This window comes from Sceloporus occidentalis, unplaced genomic scaffold (genome assembly GCF_023333645.1).
Source record: "Sceloporus occidentalis isolate IW3139 unplaced genomic scaffold, rSceOcc1.0.p SCAF_87, whole genome shotgun sequence".
Lineage (NCBI taxonomy): Eukaryota > Metazoa > Chordata > Lepidosauria > Squamata > Phrynosomatidae > Sceloporus > Sceloporus occidentalis.
In genome coordinates, this window is record NW_028317067.1 from 4,215,889 (window position 1) to 4,230,417 (window position 14,529).

General features: G+C 40.8%; 2 protein-coding genes across 7 annotated transcripts in view; one reads left to right on the plus strand and one right to left on the minus strand.

Annotated features, from left to right (window-relative positions):
- LOC149284946 (disks large homolog 3-like) overlaps positions 1-7,435 on the plus strand; it is a 49,762-nt gene extending 42,327 nt beyond the window's left edge. For 3 of the 6 annotated variants that reach the window (XM_089496104.1, XM_089496105.1, XM_089496106.1), the window contains 9 exons: positions 10-186; positions 288-360; positions 2,024-2,069; positions 2,916-2,966; positions 3,111-3,212; positions 3,311-3,483; positions 3,584-3,693; positions 4,354-4,445; positions 7,329-7,435. In XM_089496104.1, the coding sequence (XP_089352230.1) occupies positions 10-186; positions 288-360; positions 2,024-2,069; positions 2,916-2,966; positions 3,111-3,212; positions 3,311-3,483; positions 3,584-3,693; positions 4,354-4,445; positions 7,329-7,435 (931 nt within the window). Of the gene's footprint in view, positions 1-9; positions 187-287; positions 361-927; positions 1,016-2,023; positions 2,070-2,788; positions 2,831-2,915; positions 2,967-3,110; positions 3,213-3,310; positions 3,484-3,583; positions 3,694-4,353; positions 4,446-7,328 lie in introns of all 6 variants that reach the window. The other 3 variants (XM_089496103.1, XM_089496108.1, XM_089496107.1) reach the window with 3 other exon arrangements.
- A 4,924-nt stretch (positions 7,436-12,359) lies between these two features.
- The window catches only part of LOC149284947 (testis-expressed protein 11-like), a 44,012-nt gene continuing 41,842 nt past the window's right edge, over positions 12,360-14,529 (minus strand). Inside the window, exons 29-30 of the mRNA XM_089496065.1 lie at positions 12,950-13,111; positions 12,360-12,431 (exon numbers count right to left, since the gene is read on the minus strand). Of these exons, the coding sequence (XP_089352191.1) occupies positions 12,360-12,431; positions 12,950-13,111 (234 nt within the window). The remainder of the gene's footprint in view (positions 12,432-12,949; positions 13,112-14,529) is intronic.

The following is a 14,529-nucleotide window of genomic DNA, read 5'->3' on the forward strand; positions in this document are numbered from 1 at the left end:
GTCCTCCAGAGCTCTCTTTGACTATGACCGCTCGCGGGACAGCTGCCTACCCAGCCAAGGTCTGAGTTTCTCTTATGGAGACATTCTGCATGTTATCAACGCTTCTGATGATGAATGGTGGCAGGCGAGATTGGTCACACCCCATGGAGAGAGTGAACAGATTGGTGTTATCCCCAGCAAAAAGCGGTAAGGAGAGTCCATTTACCTTTCATCTCCAGTACGACCTTGTCATTTTTATTTACCTCTGAACCAATCCATAACCATTGTAATTAACACTTTTTTTGCAGCGTTGAGAAAAAGGAACGAGCACGGCTGAAAACTGTCAAGTTCCATGGTCGGTCGGGGATGGAGTCAAACAGGGTGCGTATTTAAGAACGAAATACCATTTATACTGTTCCTCAGAAAATGTCTGGGCTTTGAACTCTGTATGAAATGTGTAGTACAGAAACACGGATGGCTAAGCACACGGTTAGTTATATGAATAAACATGTGAAGCCACACACGGTGCTTTATTTATTGTGGTGTCGGATGAGAAGTTATCAGGACACCTGTTTTATAACCCCCTTTGTTTCCAAAGATAATCCTTAGTTTCCAATTTTCTCTTGTGAATAGAGCCCTTGTTATTGTGGATCCTAAAAAATGAAAACGGGCTACAGTAATGCCGTGTGGGAACGGTACACACAATATTGTTAGTGGGATAATTTAGCATATCATGTCAGTCCCTTCCCTTTCAGCTCATCACATTATTCCATTATAGTTTCTTTTGCATGCTTTGTAAACCCATATTTTTGTGTTTATTTTTTCCCCATTGTTTTCCACTTCCTTATCCTTACTCCCATGTCTGTTCATTCTCTTCATCTGCATCATCTTGATCCCTTCTTCGTATCCCGCACCTCCATTTTCTGTGTTCTCCCACCTCCTTCACAGTCCATCAAATCCAAGCGTAAAAAGAGTTTCCGACTGTCTCGCAAGTTTCCGTTTTACAAGAACCTTGTTCAGGAGTCCGACACGGCACGTAAGTAAGAGTAGAATGGTTGTGTGCTGTAGTAGTAGTAGTAGTAGTAGTGCAGGGGTAGAAGGAATGGCGGTCTATATATATATATATATATATATATATATATATATATATATATATATATATATATATATATAATTAGTTACCGCAGTATATATTTGCGTAATAAAGCACAAACTATTATAAGCTTAGTTGAGCAGAGGCCCCATGACATTTTATTTCTGTAAGTCCGAATGATGTGATACTCTGCTTATGTCCTGTTTACTCGTTGTACAAAATGTTACAAAGCAACCTGGAGATTGCTGGTGGGACAAATTTGGTGACTTCCGTGCAGGATAAGCGTCATTGTGATGGAGTGATGTGTGGGCTGGCAGTAGAAGAAAGCAGTTGGTCCTAGTTTAGAGCATGTTGGCTCTTTAACAGCTTTATGGAGGTTCTGTGATAGCTTCATATGTGTGCGTGTGTTTGGTATGACCAGTAAGGACAGCGCCCATGGCAGTGTAAAGTTCAGTTTATGCCATTACCAGTGTCCAAATAAGCTGTAGTGATAGATCGGTGGTTTCTCTGTAGTGAGCACAGGTACGTGAACGTGTTACTAGGTCAGGTAAATGCCATACAGGGTTGTACAGGGTTTGATCACCTTTTTGCCCTACGCTAGGCTCTAAGTGTCATCCAGGTTGCTGTAACTGCTGTGTAGGGCTGTCTTGCGAGATTCATGCTTTCCACGGATAAGTCTTCACTCGGTCTGCACATGAAATATTACACCTTTCCATGAGTCATTGGTATTTTTCATATTTCCTGATATCTGTGAAACCTCCCACCTTTCTAAAAGGCTGCAAAATACCTTCTTCTTTCCTGCTAGACGCACACTGGAGGAGATAACACTGATTCTTTGACATCTTGTGGCTGTTGATTCTTCTTGTATGGCAGCTTCCTCCTAATGCTTTCTCTCTTGTTGGCTGTCTCTCACTGTCTCTGTCTTTCCTCTCTCCTGTCTGTTAATATCAGGACTTCCCTGGCTTAAGTGACGATTATTATGGATCAAAGAGTCTGAGTAAGTCCCTCAGTGTGAGGGGGTGGGGGCTCTAAGCTTATCCCAGGGTGTTTTGGGCCCATTATGCCAGTTTTGGAGTGGGGGCATGGTTCATTTCTTACATTCTAGTATATTATCAACAAATATGATTGTATAAATGATCGATTTGTAGGTCCGCAGAAGTCAGTCCAATAAAACTAGCAAAACTAAAGACCCAGGGCTTGGAACATAAGTGTGTAAATAGCAGTGCTCTCTGTATGCAGTTCTATTACATTTGTAGGTTTATTTGAAGGTATTATGGGTTAATAATGTGGATGCAGTGGATACATTTTATATTGATTCTTATTGTTATTATTAATTTGTATAAACAAATGAACTCAATGTCACTGGAAAAAGGCAGGTCATAGGTGAGGTGAAAGCTTAGACGCACTGACATATTTTGATGCTCATTTCCAGTATTGGGGCATTTAAATCTTCTGCTAGTTCTTATAGTAAGTACAGAGGATTCTTAGTTTCTCCTCTTTATACTTTTTATTTAACTTTACAATTTTTCCTGTGTGGATTCTCATTGAAACCACAAGTTGGATAGAATAGAATTGGTAGTAATAGGACCGAGCCCCGCCGTTCCGATCACGTTACCCTCTAACTGGTTGTGATCCATTCCCGACCCCTGCTGTGTGCGTGTGTTTGATGTACCTTCCGTGCTTTGCTTTAAGTGACATAAGTATTCTATTTTGTAGAGGCGGTGACATCGAATACAAGTGACAGCGAAAGCAGCTCCAGTAAGTGACCTTCTGTTGTCTACTTTTTGGACATTTCTGATATCAGAACAGAGCTAACCTGTTTTGTTCCCCCCTCCCCCCACAGAGGGTCAAGAAGACACTATTTTATCATATGAACCAGTGACCAGGCAAGAGAGTAAGTATTTATATATCTATATATATTTCATATTTTGTACATATGAGGAATACGTGGTCGTTTTCTAATTCTTAGTGAAGGCTGTGTGGGAATTGAAATGTGTTATAATGTGTGAAAATAATCACCAATCTTTTTCTCTCCTAGTTCACTACACAAGGCCAGTTATCATCTTAGGTCCACTGAAAGATAGAGTTAATGATGACCTCATCTCAGAATTTCCACATAAATTTGGCTCTTGCGTTCCACGTAAGTATTCTGCCGATAGCCAGCCCCCCCCCCCCCCCAATAATCTGACTTTTTACACAATTGTTTAGTGGCATTAAGAGCTTCATCTTTCTTGATAGACACTACACGGCCAAGAAGGGAGACGGAGATGGATGGCCAAGACTACCACTTTGTGGCCTCGCGAGAGCAGATGGAGAAGGATATCCAAGATAACAAATTTATTGAAGCTGGACAGTTCAATGACAATTTATATGGGACCAGTGTCCAGTCTGTGCGCGCGGTGGCTGAAAGGGTAAGTTTGTGGGGTTCTCACATCCATAAGATGCTCACCCAGTACGGTACTGGAGGTTTAGTATTGGCTGTGATTGTGTAATTTTTTTGTCTTTTCCCAGGGAAAACACTGCATTCTTGATGTGTCTGGGAATGCAATCAAGCGATTGCAACAAGCGCAGCTATTCCCCATTGCTATTTTCATCAAGCCAAAATCTGTAGAAGCGCTTATGTAAGTATAACATTGGTGGTGGTGTCGTTATACAGCCCCCCTCTTTGAAGTGGGCCCTGTCAGAAGATAAAGCATTTTAATCCACAGCAGTCAGGAAGGTGCCTTAACCCCTTCAGAACCGGCGTTCTCATAATGCGTCTTCCCTTGAAGACCGCGGTTTTATTTAAATATTTTAACTCCGTGCTCATGATTCGCTTGGAATTGAGGGGGAGTGGCTGCTACGGATCGCTGTGGACACCCATCGGGCCGTAGCAGCCGCCCCTCACGATCCCAGCGTCCGTAGCGCGGCTGGATCGCGCATACGTACCTGGTATGTCCCGGTCTGTGGGTGACACCCAACCAGGAAGTACCAGGTATGTCACCGGTAGGGAAGGGGTTAATCGTGACCAGCCATTTTTTTTGTTCGTGTGAAAGATCATAATGCCTCAAGGCTTATTGGCCTATTTACTTTGGACACTGTACACTGTGCTCATAAAAGCTCATTTAAAATAGATTTAAACTTTCCAGCTAATGGAAATTTTATATTTAAACAGAAGAGTCGTTGGGAAATTAAGATAGGGGGGTGACTTTAATTATAAGACTGAAGTTTCCTTTTTAAACCTTTCTTTGATGCTTTATTGGTGGTAGAGATTTTGATATGCATACTTTTATTACTCTTAGGGAGATGAACCGGAGGCAAACATTTGAACAGGCCCACAAGATGTTTGACAAAGCTACTAAGCTGGAGCAGGAGTTTGGAGAATATTTCACAGGTAAGGATGGCTACCAACTTTGTGTTAAGAAATGGCTGCTTTTACGGTTTCTAATTTGTAAATTAAGTGTTCTGGATATTTAGTGTTGCGGTAAAGCTGCAGGTGCCTTCATCTTATAGCTGAAACCTCCAAATAGCTCCAATCATGCCATCTGAAACCATTGCCCTGCTGAGACCCAGTAACTTACAGCTCGTGACCCGGTGCTGGATCTGATCTGCAGTTTAACCCCTTCGCGACCTTTGCCCGTTTTAAAAGCGTTTAGGAGGCGATCAACGATCGCCTCCTAAACTTAAATGGTGTCGCTGGAATGCCTCGATCAGCATCCAGTGACACCAAACACTTACCTTTGGATGGGCTGTGACCGCTCGGGTGGCGGCGGCCCGGGGGAAAAAAAACAATAAAGGAGAAAGAGTTCGCTAGACGGTCTCCTGACCCTCTAGAGAACTCTGGCTCCACTTGCAGGTTGAATACAGGTACTGCATTCAACCAAGCAAGTCAATGGAACCCACCTTTCTAATCCCTATGTGATTAGTAAAATATTCAAAAAATAAAAAATGGAAAAAAAAAAATGTGCTAACATTTAAAAATAATTATGCAGTGATGTCACTTGATGAACCATCCAGTACCAGCAAAATGTGTAAAAAAAAAATATAAAAAAAGTATTAAAAAAATAAAATAAAAAAATAAAGTTTATTATTTTGAGCAAGTGCTAAAATTTCTCAAAAATCTCAACAAAGAGTTAAAATAAAAGCACTTCAAATACCCAAGGGGTGTCTAATATATAAAAAAAATGGCTGATGGGGTAAATTAGAGTGGCCGAGCTCAAAGATAGGGCATAGGTACAGACTGACCAAAATGGAGAAAAAAAGCGCACTTCCCAAATGTGGCATTTTAAATCTCAAACAACCCAACAAACCCATGCATGTCGGGTATCACTCCACTCAGGAGATGTTCCTGAACACACATTGGGGGGTTGTTTGACAGTGACATATACCAGAACCTGTATATCTATAACTAAAGTACAATTTGTGTGAAAAAAAAATTACTATTACAAAGTTTGACAAAGTGTAGTTCTATAATTGGTGCATGGAAATGGTTAAAATAACAGCATTTGGAATACCCTGGGGTGTCTAGTTTTCAAAAATATATGGTTTGAATGGGTTAAATTAAGTTAACCCGCTTCAAAGATATTCCAAAGAGGAGATGGAGGCAGAATGACCAAATGACCACCTGGATTACGCATGCCCCAAAAGTAGCCTTTTACCAGCCAAACAATCTGACAAACCCATGCATGTGGGGTATCGCTGTACTCAGGAGATGTTCCTGAACACATATTGGGGGGTTGTTTGACAGTGACATATACCAGGACCTGTATATCTATAACTAAAGTACAATTTGTGTGAAAAAAAAAATAAAAAAAAATTACTATTACAAAGTTTGACAAAGTGTAGTTCTATAATTGGTGCATGGAAAGGGTTAAAATAACAGCATTTGGAATACCCTGGGGTGTCTAGTTTTCAAAAATATATGGTTTGAATGGGTTAAATTGAGTTAACCGGCTTCAAAGATATTCCAAAGAGGAGATGGAGGCAGACTGACCAGATTTGTTAAAAAAGATTTGGAAATCATAAAACGCTGCTTGTACTTATTGCCCTATAACTTACAAAAAACAGCAAAAAAACATAAAAACATTGGGTATTTCTAAACTCAGGACAAGTAGTAGAATCTATTTAGCTAGTTTTTTTTCTTGCTTTTTTAGGTGAGTAAAAGATTTTTCAAATAAAAGTCATAAAATGTGTTTTATTTCAATTTTTCACCATGTTTTTTTTAATTTTTTTTATAGTAAATAAGATGATACGATCAAAATAATGGTATCTGAAGAAAGCCCATCTTGTCCTGAAAAAAACAATATATAACTTATGTGGGTACACTAAATGGGTGATGAGAAAATTACAGCTGAACACAAGCACCACAAAAGTGTCAAAACAGCCTCGGTCCCACAGGGTACAAAACGAAAAATGAGCCCGGTCCTTAAGGGGTTAAAGAAACCTGCATTAAAGTATGAAGTTACATTTATTTGCTTACAACCTCAATCAATCACTGTGTTATGGAATACCGTTAACAGTGAGTGTATTGAAGTAGTAAGATTATAATATCTACAACATTAATTGTGGATTTGAATACAAAATCTTAAAATATTGCAATCTAACTAGAAACACCAGGTGACGTAAAACACCGCCAATTCATTCAAATGTCCAAGAACTATGAAAGGACCCCCAACCAAACAGAAAGATTTGAATTTTCCTTTGAATTTTTTTTTTCCCCCTCTCACCCTACCACTGGCCACTGCTCTTCCCTCTCCTTATCTGCTGCCCTGTCTTCACTTCTCAGTCTCCATTCCTTCCGCAACAGGACGGAGCCTTCGTGCAAACCATGAGGTCAACCTCTCGCCCGTTCCTTCAGCTGGGGAGAGGTTGTTCCCGTGGTGTGCTTGGAGGCTCTACCCTGTTGCAGAAGTACTCTGAGGAGCAGCGAAGCACGCAGACCGAGAACCGGTATCTGAGACGGGCCAGTAAAGTGGTTGTCAGAAAAGGTTGGGAGACGGTGAGTGAATGAATAAAGACAGCAAATTGTTTCCAGAAAAATAAAAAATGTTTTTGATCCATATGCGCTAGTCTACTAAGCTCCTTACACGCTTTAACATGTGCTTATGAGTAAACACCATAACACATGTATTCTGCTTGTTGGATTTAGTGTGTATAGTGTAGCTTCCTGTATATAAATACATGTGTATGACATTGTGAACATGAAAATGTGTCCTCGCCCCCTTCTCTCTTCTGCATATAATAATGGCAAGCAATAATTAATGTCTCCTCTCCACAGCCATTGTACAGGGGGATTCACTGGAAGAAATATATAATAGAATCAAGCAGATAATTGAAGATCATTCTGGACATCACATCTGGGTTTCATCCCCCGAAAAACTCTAAGTCTCCTTTTAAATGGATATTGGATAATTAACCCCCACCATACTCCTCTACCCACGCCCCAAGAAAATAGGAGGTTCTGAGTGCATTCTTCTACCATCAGACACAAGGAGTTTTGATCCCTTTTGGGTGCCCCAGAAAGCCGTCGGTCCCCGGAAAATCCCATTTGTCTGAAGCTATACGGATCCAACGGTGAATGTTCTGCTGGGCACTAAACAAAATCACTTCTCTTGTTTGAGCCGAGAGGGAAAAGAACTTTGAACATTTTAGTTAAAAACAGAAATGCAAAAAGGGAAAAGGAATAGAAGATGCAATGTCCTCCCAACTATAAAAGTAACCCCTCCTTTATCACACTTACCCCTGCTGGGTTGGAAGAAGGCATATTTATATACCTATAAATATATATATATAATGTGTGTATGTGTGTGCGCGTGTGTATATATAATTTATATATGATTATATATATATATTATATATATTTTGGCTGTGATGGGATATTGGTCCCTGCTATTCTATTGTTTTTGTAAGGGATTTTTTTTTCCTGTGATTGGTAGAGCTTTAGTCTCTGCCTGGTACTATATCGCCTGCCCACCACGGCTGGATTTGCTCAGGCTGGGTATGTGGTAACATTTTTAAATGTGGTTGCACCAAACTTAAGGGAGAGCGTGGATCAGGGATCTGGCTGCCTGCTTGCTGCTTGTCAAGTCTAAAGTGTCTCTCCTAGGTACACTGAACTTCATAGAAGACTGAAAACTGACCCAATGTGCATTATTTTTAGGAACTGAGATTTTTAAACCATAAGCAGATGTGTACAGAGAAGACCCACTATGGTTATCCTTGTGCTGTATATCTTCAGGAAGGAGGCTTTTTAACTGACATGACTCGAAACCAGGACTTTAAAAGGATACGGTCTGAATGAGAAACAACTGCTTTGACAAGCTGTGATCAGACGGCACCCCTGTGGCTGCTATTGGCTCCTAAAAATGTCTGCAGAGCTTTTTGTTGCAGTGCTGATCCATATGGCATTTACATTTATTTTCTGGTTGAAGAGCTTTTTTTTATTCACAGTTTGCCCTATTTTTAATTTTTTTTTTAATTTAAAATTTTGAGGGGGAGTTCCCTACCGGGATTTGCACGCGATCCTATCCAGGGGCGCACGGACACACTTCCATTCTGCCGGTCATATAATGAACCTCAAGACCACAGGATGTATCGGTTCCAAGGACTTATCTGATTATTTTTATCTAGACGCCAAGAGGAAAGCAGCAAGATGAATATTTGAGGTGTAGACGCTGCCTTGAGTAGGATGACTGAACTAGTGGCTCTAACCTCCATGTTGGCAAAAACGCATTCCTTTATAACTTTTTGGGTTGTTTTTTTTGTTCTTGTTTTTTGGCTTTTGTTCATCCAGTCATGTTGTATTGCCATACATGCATTTTTCATGGTAGCTTAATTTTTAACTGAACGGGTATAAAATCCTTTGTTCTAATTTTTGTTTTTAATATTTATTTTTTAGAAAAATATTCTGCCATTTAAGAACACACTTAAGTACTTGTGAGCCTGGGAAGAAATGAGTATAAGAAGAAATTTAGTCTTAAGTTAGGGAGCAATTTGTTTTCCCTTTTCTCCTGTTTTGACACCCCTTCCTTTAATAACATTTTTACCTGCACTGTATATGTGGAAAGGAAAACCTCGTCAGCTTTATTTCCCCACTACCCTTCTGCTCGGCGCTGCTATGTTCACTTAAAAGAACAATGGAAATCCTAATGTATTTAATGGGATGTTCTCAAGGCAGATTCATCTGATCTGCAGGAAGGCGGCGAATTTGGTGGTACGCCGTGTATGGCTCTGCAGGCAGCAGAAGGCTAGCTCAATGTGATCTATGGTACCCTTTAATTAAAGACCTGCAGTTGTGCAATATTGAGAAGCCACAAGTGTAAGGGTTCCCTATATCTCAGAGCCAATTTAGAGCAGTTATGAGCTGCGTTATAGTTGTGTCTGACATGACTTTCAACAACTGCTGATTTGTCAGCACCACTTGCCATTTTATCTTATGAACATCACTGATACTTGATTAATGGGGTTAGCTGGTCCCTAAAACACCATTTTTGTACAACTCTGTGCCAATTTACATAATTATGCTTTGAAAAAGAACTGAAATTGTAGAGTGGAGATGAACACTTTTAAAGCTCATTATGACATTCACTAAAGCTCAGGGTCCCTTCCCAATGTGATGGGTGTTTCTTAATATTGACGCTCCAGAACTCACACTGTTTAAGCTAAACCTACTTTTGGTGGCGCTGTAAACCAGCTGGTATTTCTGGTTTGTCCTGCACTTTCAGATGGTGGTAGTGTAGGGCTATTCACTTTAGGGCTATATATTTGTTGCTTGCTTAAGATGATGAACTAATCACAGTGGCTGGGAGTGGATTAAAGTTACAGAAGATATGCGGCTCGAGGCAGAGATCGATCTTACGGCTATCGTGGGGGGGGGTTCAAAGCTTCTTTTTTGGGGGGGAAATCTGATTTTAGCTAATTGCTTCCACCGGCTCTCTGTCTAGCCATGTCAATTTGCTATGTTTGGACAGAGCATGGCTTTTTATCATGTAGTACGATTGAGGCAGGCGGGGGAACTGGTACCAATGTGTAGTTGTTAAACTTTTTATATATATATATAAATATTCTGTATCCCTGTCTTACCCCTTCCTTCAAGTGTAATTTACAGCAAAGCAGAACTGAAATGGAAATCTGATTGTTTAAAGAAACGCTGGTATACCCAGGAGGCACATATATTTTTTAATAAACGGAGTTGCTATGAGTTCAGACAACTTTTTTTTTTTTTGCATGGTCTCTCCAGTCATTTATACTACACTATTGTATAGGATTTTGCTGCTCAGCACTGTGAAAGTTGTCTAAGAGGTCTGCATTAACACAAGTCAGTCTAGCAATGTTGCACACAACAGCTAAAGCGGAGGACAGAAACTCCTGTGTAGGGAGCTTTCCAAGGCTTGTAAAAGAGCGGTTTCGAGTTGCAGCAGCTGAAGTACCCTGACTAAATATGGGTCACTACTATAAACACAACTGAAACGGTTTTAAGAAATGTCCATATGAAAGTATGTGTCTTAGATCTCTGTAAGACTTACTGACCAATCTACAAGTAAAGAGGAGATAATTGCAAAAGTCAAGTTTTGCTTGTTTTTCCTTTAAGGATTTTAGTGCAACAACTAGGGGAGGAAGAGTTCACCAAACCAATGCGTGAGTTTGAAAATCTCCAAGCTGTTCTCACTACTCCATCTCACAACTTGTAGATTAGTGATTGATACAAAACTTAGACCTTTACTTGTTCACATCTTTCAGGTGGGTTGCTCAATACTATATCTGGTTACTAGGTGTCAACTTCATCCCAAATCCCTCGGACCTGTGTGTTTTTGTATTGTAATTGACTGTACATTGCAGGCATTTTATAATTTAGCTCCTCCTCACTGACAAATTTACACAGGCAGCTTGGTGTCTGACGCACAGCTTGGTCTTAGCAGGGTGTGTTTTAGGCCAAAGATGGGATGTTAATTTCATATTACAGAGTATCAAACGTGGACAGCCCTACGTACCTCTCTGATGGCTGGCAATCGCTGTATGGCATGGGAGATGAGCTCTGTTCTGTTAGCATACCAAAAGAATGCTACCCATTTCATGGAAGATAAACTAGAACTATCATATGCACTATTATATCTAAGTGACCCCCATTTTATTATTATTCAAATGCATAGCAAGGATTCTGGAGAACCCATCCATGAATCTGCACTGTTTCCCTACTCCGTTTAGAAGTGTTAGCTGAAACCCAGCTCCCGATCAGCAGTGCAGACACGTGGCTACTTGCCTCCAGTCAGGTCTAGCACCGGCGTGTGTGAGAATTCCAGGGGGTCTGGTGTCTGACGTCTGTGCATTTGGTGCTCAGCCGGAGTGCTCTCTTGTCTGCTGCTAGTAGTTGAAGCTGTCCGGAATCCAAAAGCGAGGCGAGGACAAGAAGGGGCTTATTTCTTGAAAGTTAAAATACATTTTAAAAAAGCATACTTACGTTAATTGGTAATATACTTAAATAGATACTTCCCTTGTTGGTGATGCTGCTTTCTCAAAAAAAAGATAGACACACACACACACACCTTTTGAATATGGTGTGCTCTTCATGCACACTAAGAACCAGGACCAGTGCTTATTTCAGCTGCCTCCTGCTGGGATATAATGTGTTTAAGCAGTATTTTGTTCTAACCAACCTGTGGCAGAATGTGCATTCTTATCTGACGTGTTTAAGATAATGCTGCACTAGGCAGCGGAGCACTGATGATGAGCTCCTTCATGATAAGGCACAGTGTGGGCAGCCAACGATCCGTGGCGTAGAGGTAAATACCCAGATGCCTGCTACTGCATCCGTATGTTTACTACTACATATAGTGGAAAGACAATTGTATTTCTCCTCTTTCCCCTATTCTTTAGTGAATGAATTGGGGGTGCACAAGCTGTTTTTCAGCTAAAATGCCTGTATTGTACCTAGGATTGGCAGTGCTGGGAGGAAGCCAAGCTCACATTTTCGCTCTGCTTTTCAGAGGAGTCTGTGAATCAGGTATTTTGTGAACGTTCTCCTTATCTTCCTTTACACCACTGCTAAACATACTTGAAGCCCAATCCCAATGTTTCTATATTAGATAACATTCTATTAAATGAAAAAAGACTCCTGCACTGCATTAACATTTATAAATAACAATGTATGTACTGATTGCAACACAGTAAATACAGAATACTTTTTATCTGTTGTACAGAAATACTAACGCATATTAAGGAATACAGTTACAGTTCAAAATGCAACATGGTTATTGTTGATAGAGTAAGAGATAAAACTGCTAAAGGTCAGTGAAGTAAAACTTCCGAGGACCTACTCTTCATTAGGAAGGACTCTTTTCGCTTTATCCACTTGGTCCAGTATCTCACTGTACAGACCAACCATCTTTATAAAGAGGGGAAAATGGGGGTTAGTACTGTATGTCCCTGCATTTTTGCCAGTCTCGCCACGTATATGCTTAGATATCTGATAAGCACTAAATAAATCAGTTATAATTTGACACACATGCCAAACATTTTCTTCTTTACTGCCTCCACTATTTCTGCAGTTTTATATATAATTTCTTGATATCAAATTATAGAATAATAGACTGCTTATTAATTGAGTACACAATTCTTCCTGTCTAAAGGTAAAGTTAGGGCACCCAACATTTCTACAGGATCATGTTGAACATCTTGTGTGGCTGCCTTGTGATTAACCCAGCAATGCTACAAATTCAGCCCAGCAAGTGACAGAAGAATTTAGGCAATAACCTTAAAGGACTTTTTATTGAAGGAGAATCAAGGTTAAGCAAAAGTGCTAAAAAAAAAAAAAAAGTAGTTTAGGCACAAACACCTTATGTAAAAAAAGGGTTAATCTCACGTGAAAAAAAATGTTCACAGCCAAGTCCCTTTTGTACATACCTGATTCTCATAACTGCTCTTTAAATCCCCAAGGTAGTTCAGCAGGCGCATGGCCAATGCACACCAACGCTCAGCATCTGCATATTTTTTCAGGCTATACTGGCAGATTCCTGTATTCCAGGATTGGGTCATTAACCATAAAGTTTCAAGCTCTGGATAGTCCTCCTGGGGAAAAAACACGGTATATTTAATTTTAAAAGTTGGATGGCAGTCCCTAAACCAGCATTTTTACCTAGAGAAAAACTACATTTTTTCAGGATAACTTAAGATACCTAGTTGTAGGTAGACTACATGCTAAATCAGGGGCGTCCAACATGCAGCCAGGGCAACCGATCTTACGCGAGCCGCACCTCAAGCCCTGCTACTTACTTGTGGGAGGGTCTTCTGGACTGCACAGAGGAAGCGGAGTTCACGTGACATCCTACTTCCTCTGTGCTTTAGCAGAGAAGGCAGAGGGAGGCCGCGCCCCCTGCTGAAGTCTGTGAGCGGCATCGAGGAGCTGCAGTGCAGGTAAGGGGGTGGGGAGGGTGTTTGAATGAGTGTGTGTGATTGAGGGAATGAATCTGTGAATGAATGATTATCTGAATAAATGAGTGTGTGTGTGTGTGATAGCATGTATGTGTAAGTGCTTGAACCTAGGCATGATGGGACTGTGATTGCTGTTAGCAATCACACTCCTATCATGCCAAGTCAGCCAGTACATGCTGAAACCTGGCCAGCTGCCCCCCTTGTGTAGTGATGCTGCCAGCAGTATGGGGTCTGCACATCACTTACAGCCACCCTGTACCAGCGTGTATTGGCTGACTTGGCATGATAGGAGTGTGATTGCTAACAGCAATCACAGTCCCATCATGCCTAGGTTCCAGCATTTACTGGATGGATGTGTAAGTGCTGGAACCTAGGCATGATGGGACTGTGACTACTGTTAGCAATCACACTCCTATCATGCCAAGTCAGCCAGTACATGCTGAAACCTAGCTAGCTGCCCCCCTTGTGTAGTGATGCTGCCAGCAGTATGGGGTCTGCACATCGCTTACAGCCACCCTGTACCAGCATGTACTGGCTGACTTGGCATGATAGGAGTGTGATTGCTAACAGCAATCACAGTCCCATCATGCCTAGGTACCAGCATTTACTGGTTGCCTGGGTATGATAGGAGTGTGATTGCTGTTTGCAATCACACTCCTATCATGCCAAGTCATATTGCTAATTTTGTCCAATTGTGTGTTACCTACTTTTATTAAACATGTGAGTTTTTATTATTATTTTTAAAAGGTGGGGGTCATTTTCGGTTTTGGCTAAGTGAACCCTGAATGTTTTGGTCCAGAATTTTCATTTTAGTTCATCCCTAGAATAAATCTAGGGAATCCTGAATTTGTAGTCGCAAAACTTTCAAGGCCCAGAAATCAGTGAGAGGAAGAGTAAAGGTTTTGTGTCATTTTACTTTATTTTAATCTGCATATTTTATTAAAGGCCATATTTTTAGTCACAGTGAAAAACGAGTGCGGCCCGCGCACGTATACAATTCTGATGAAGTGGCCCACTGCAGAAAAAACTTGGACACCCCTGTTCTAAATCAA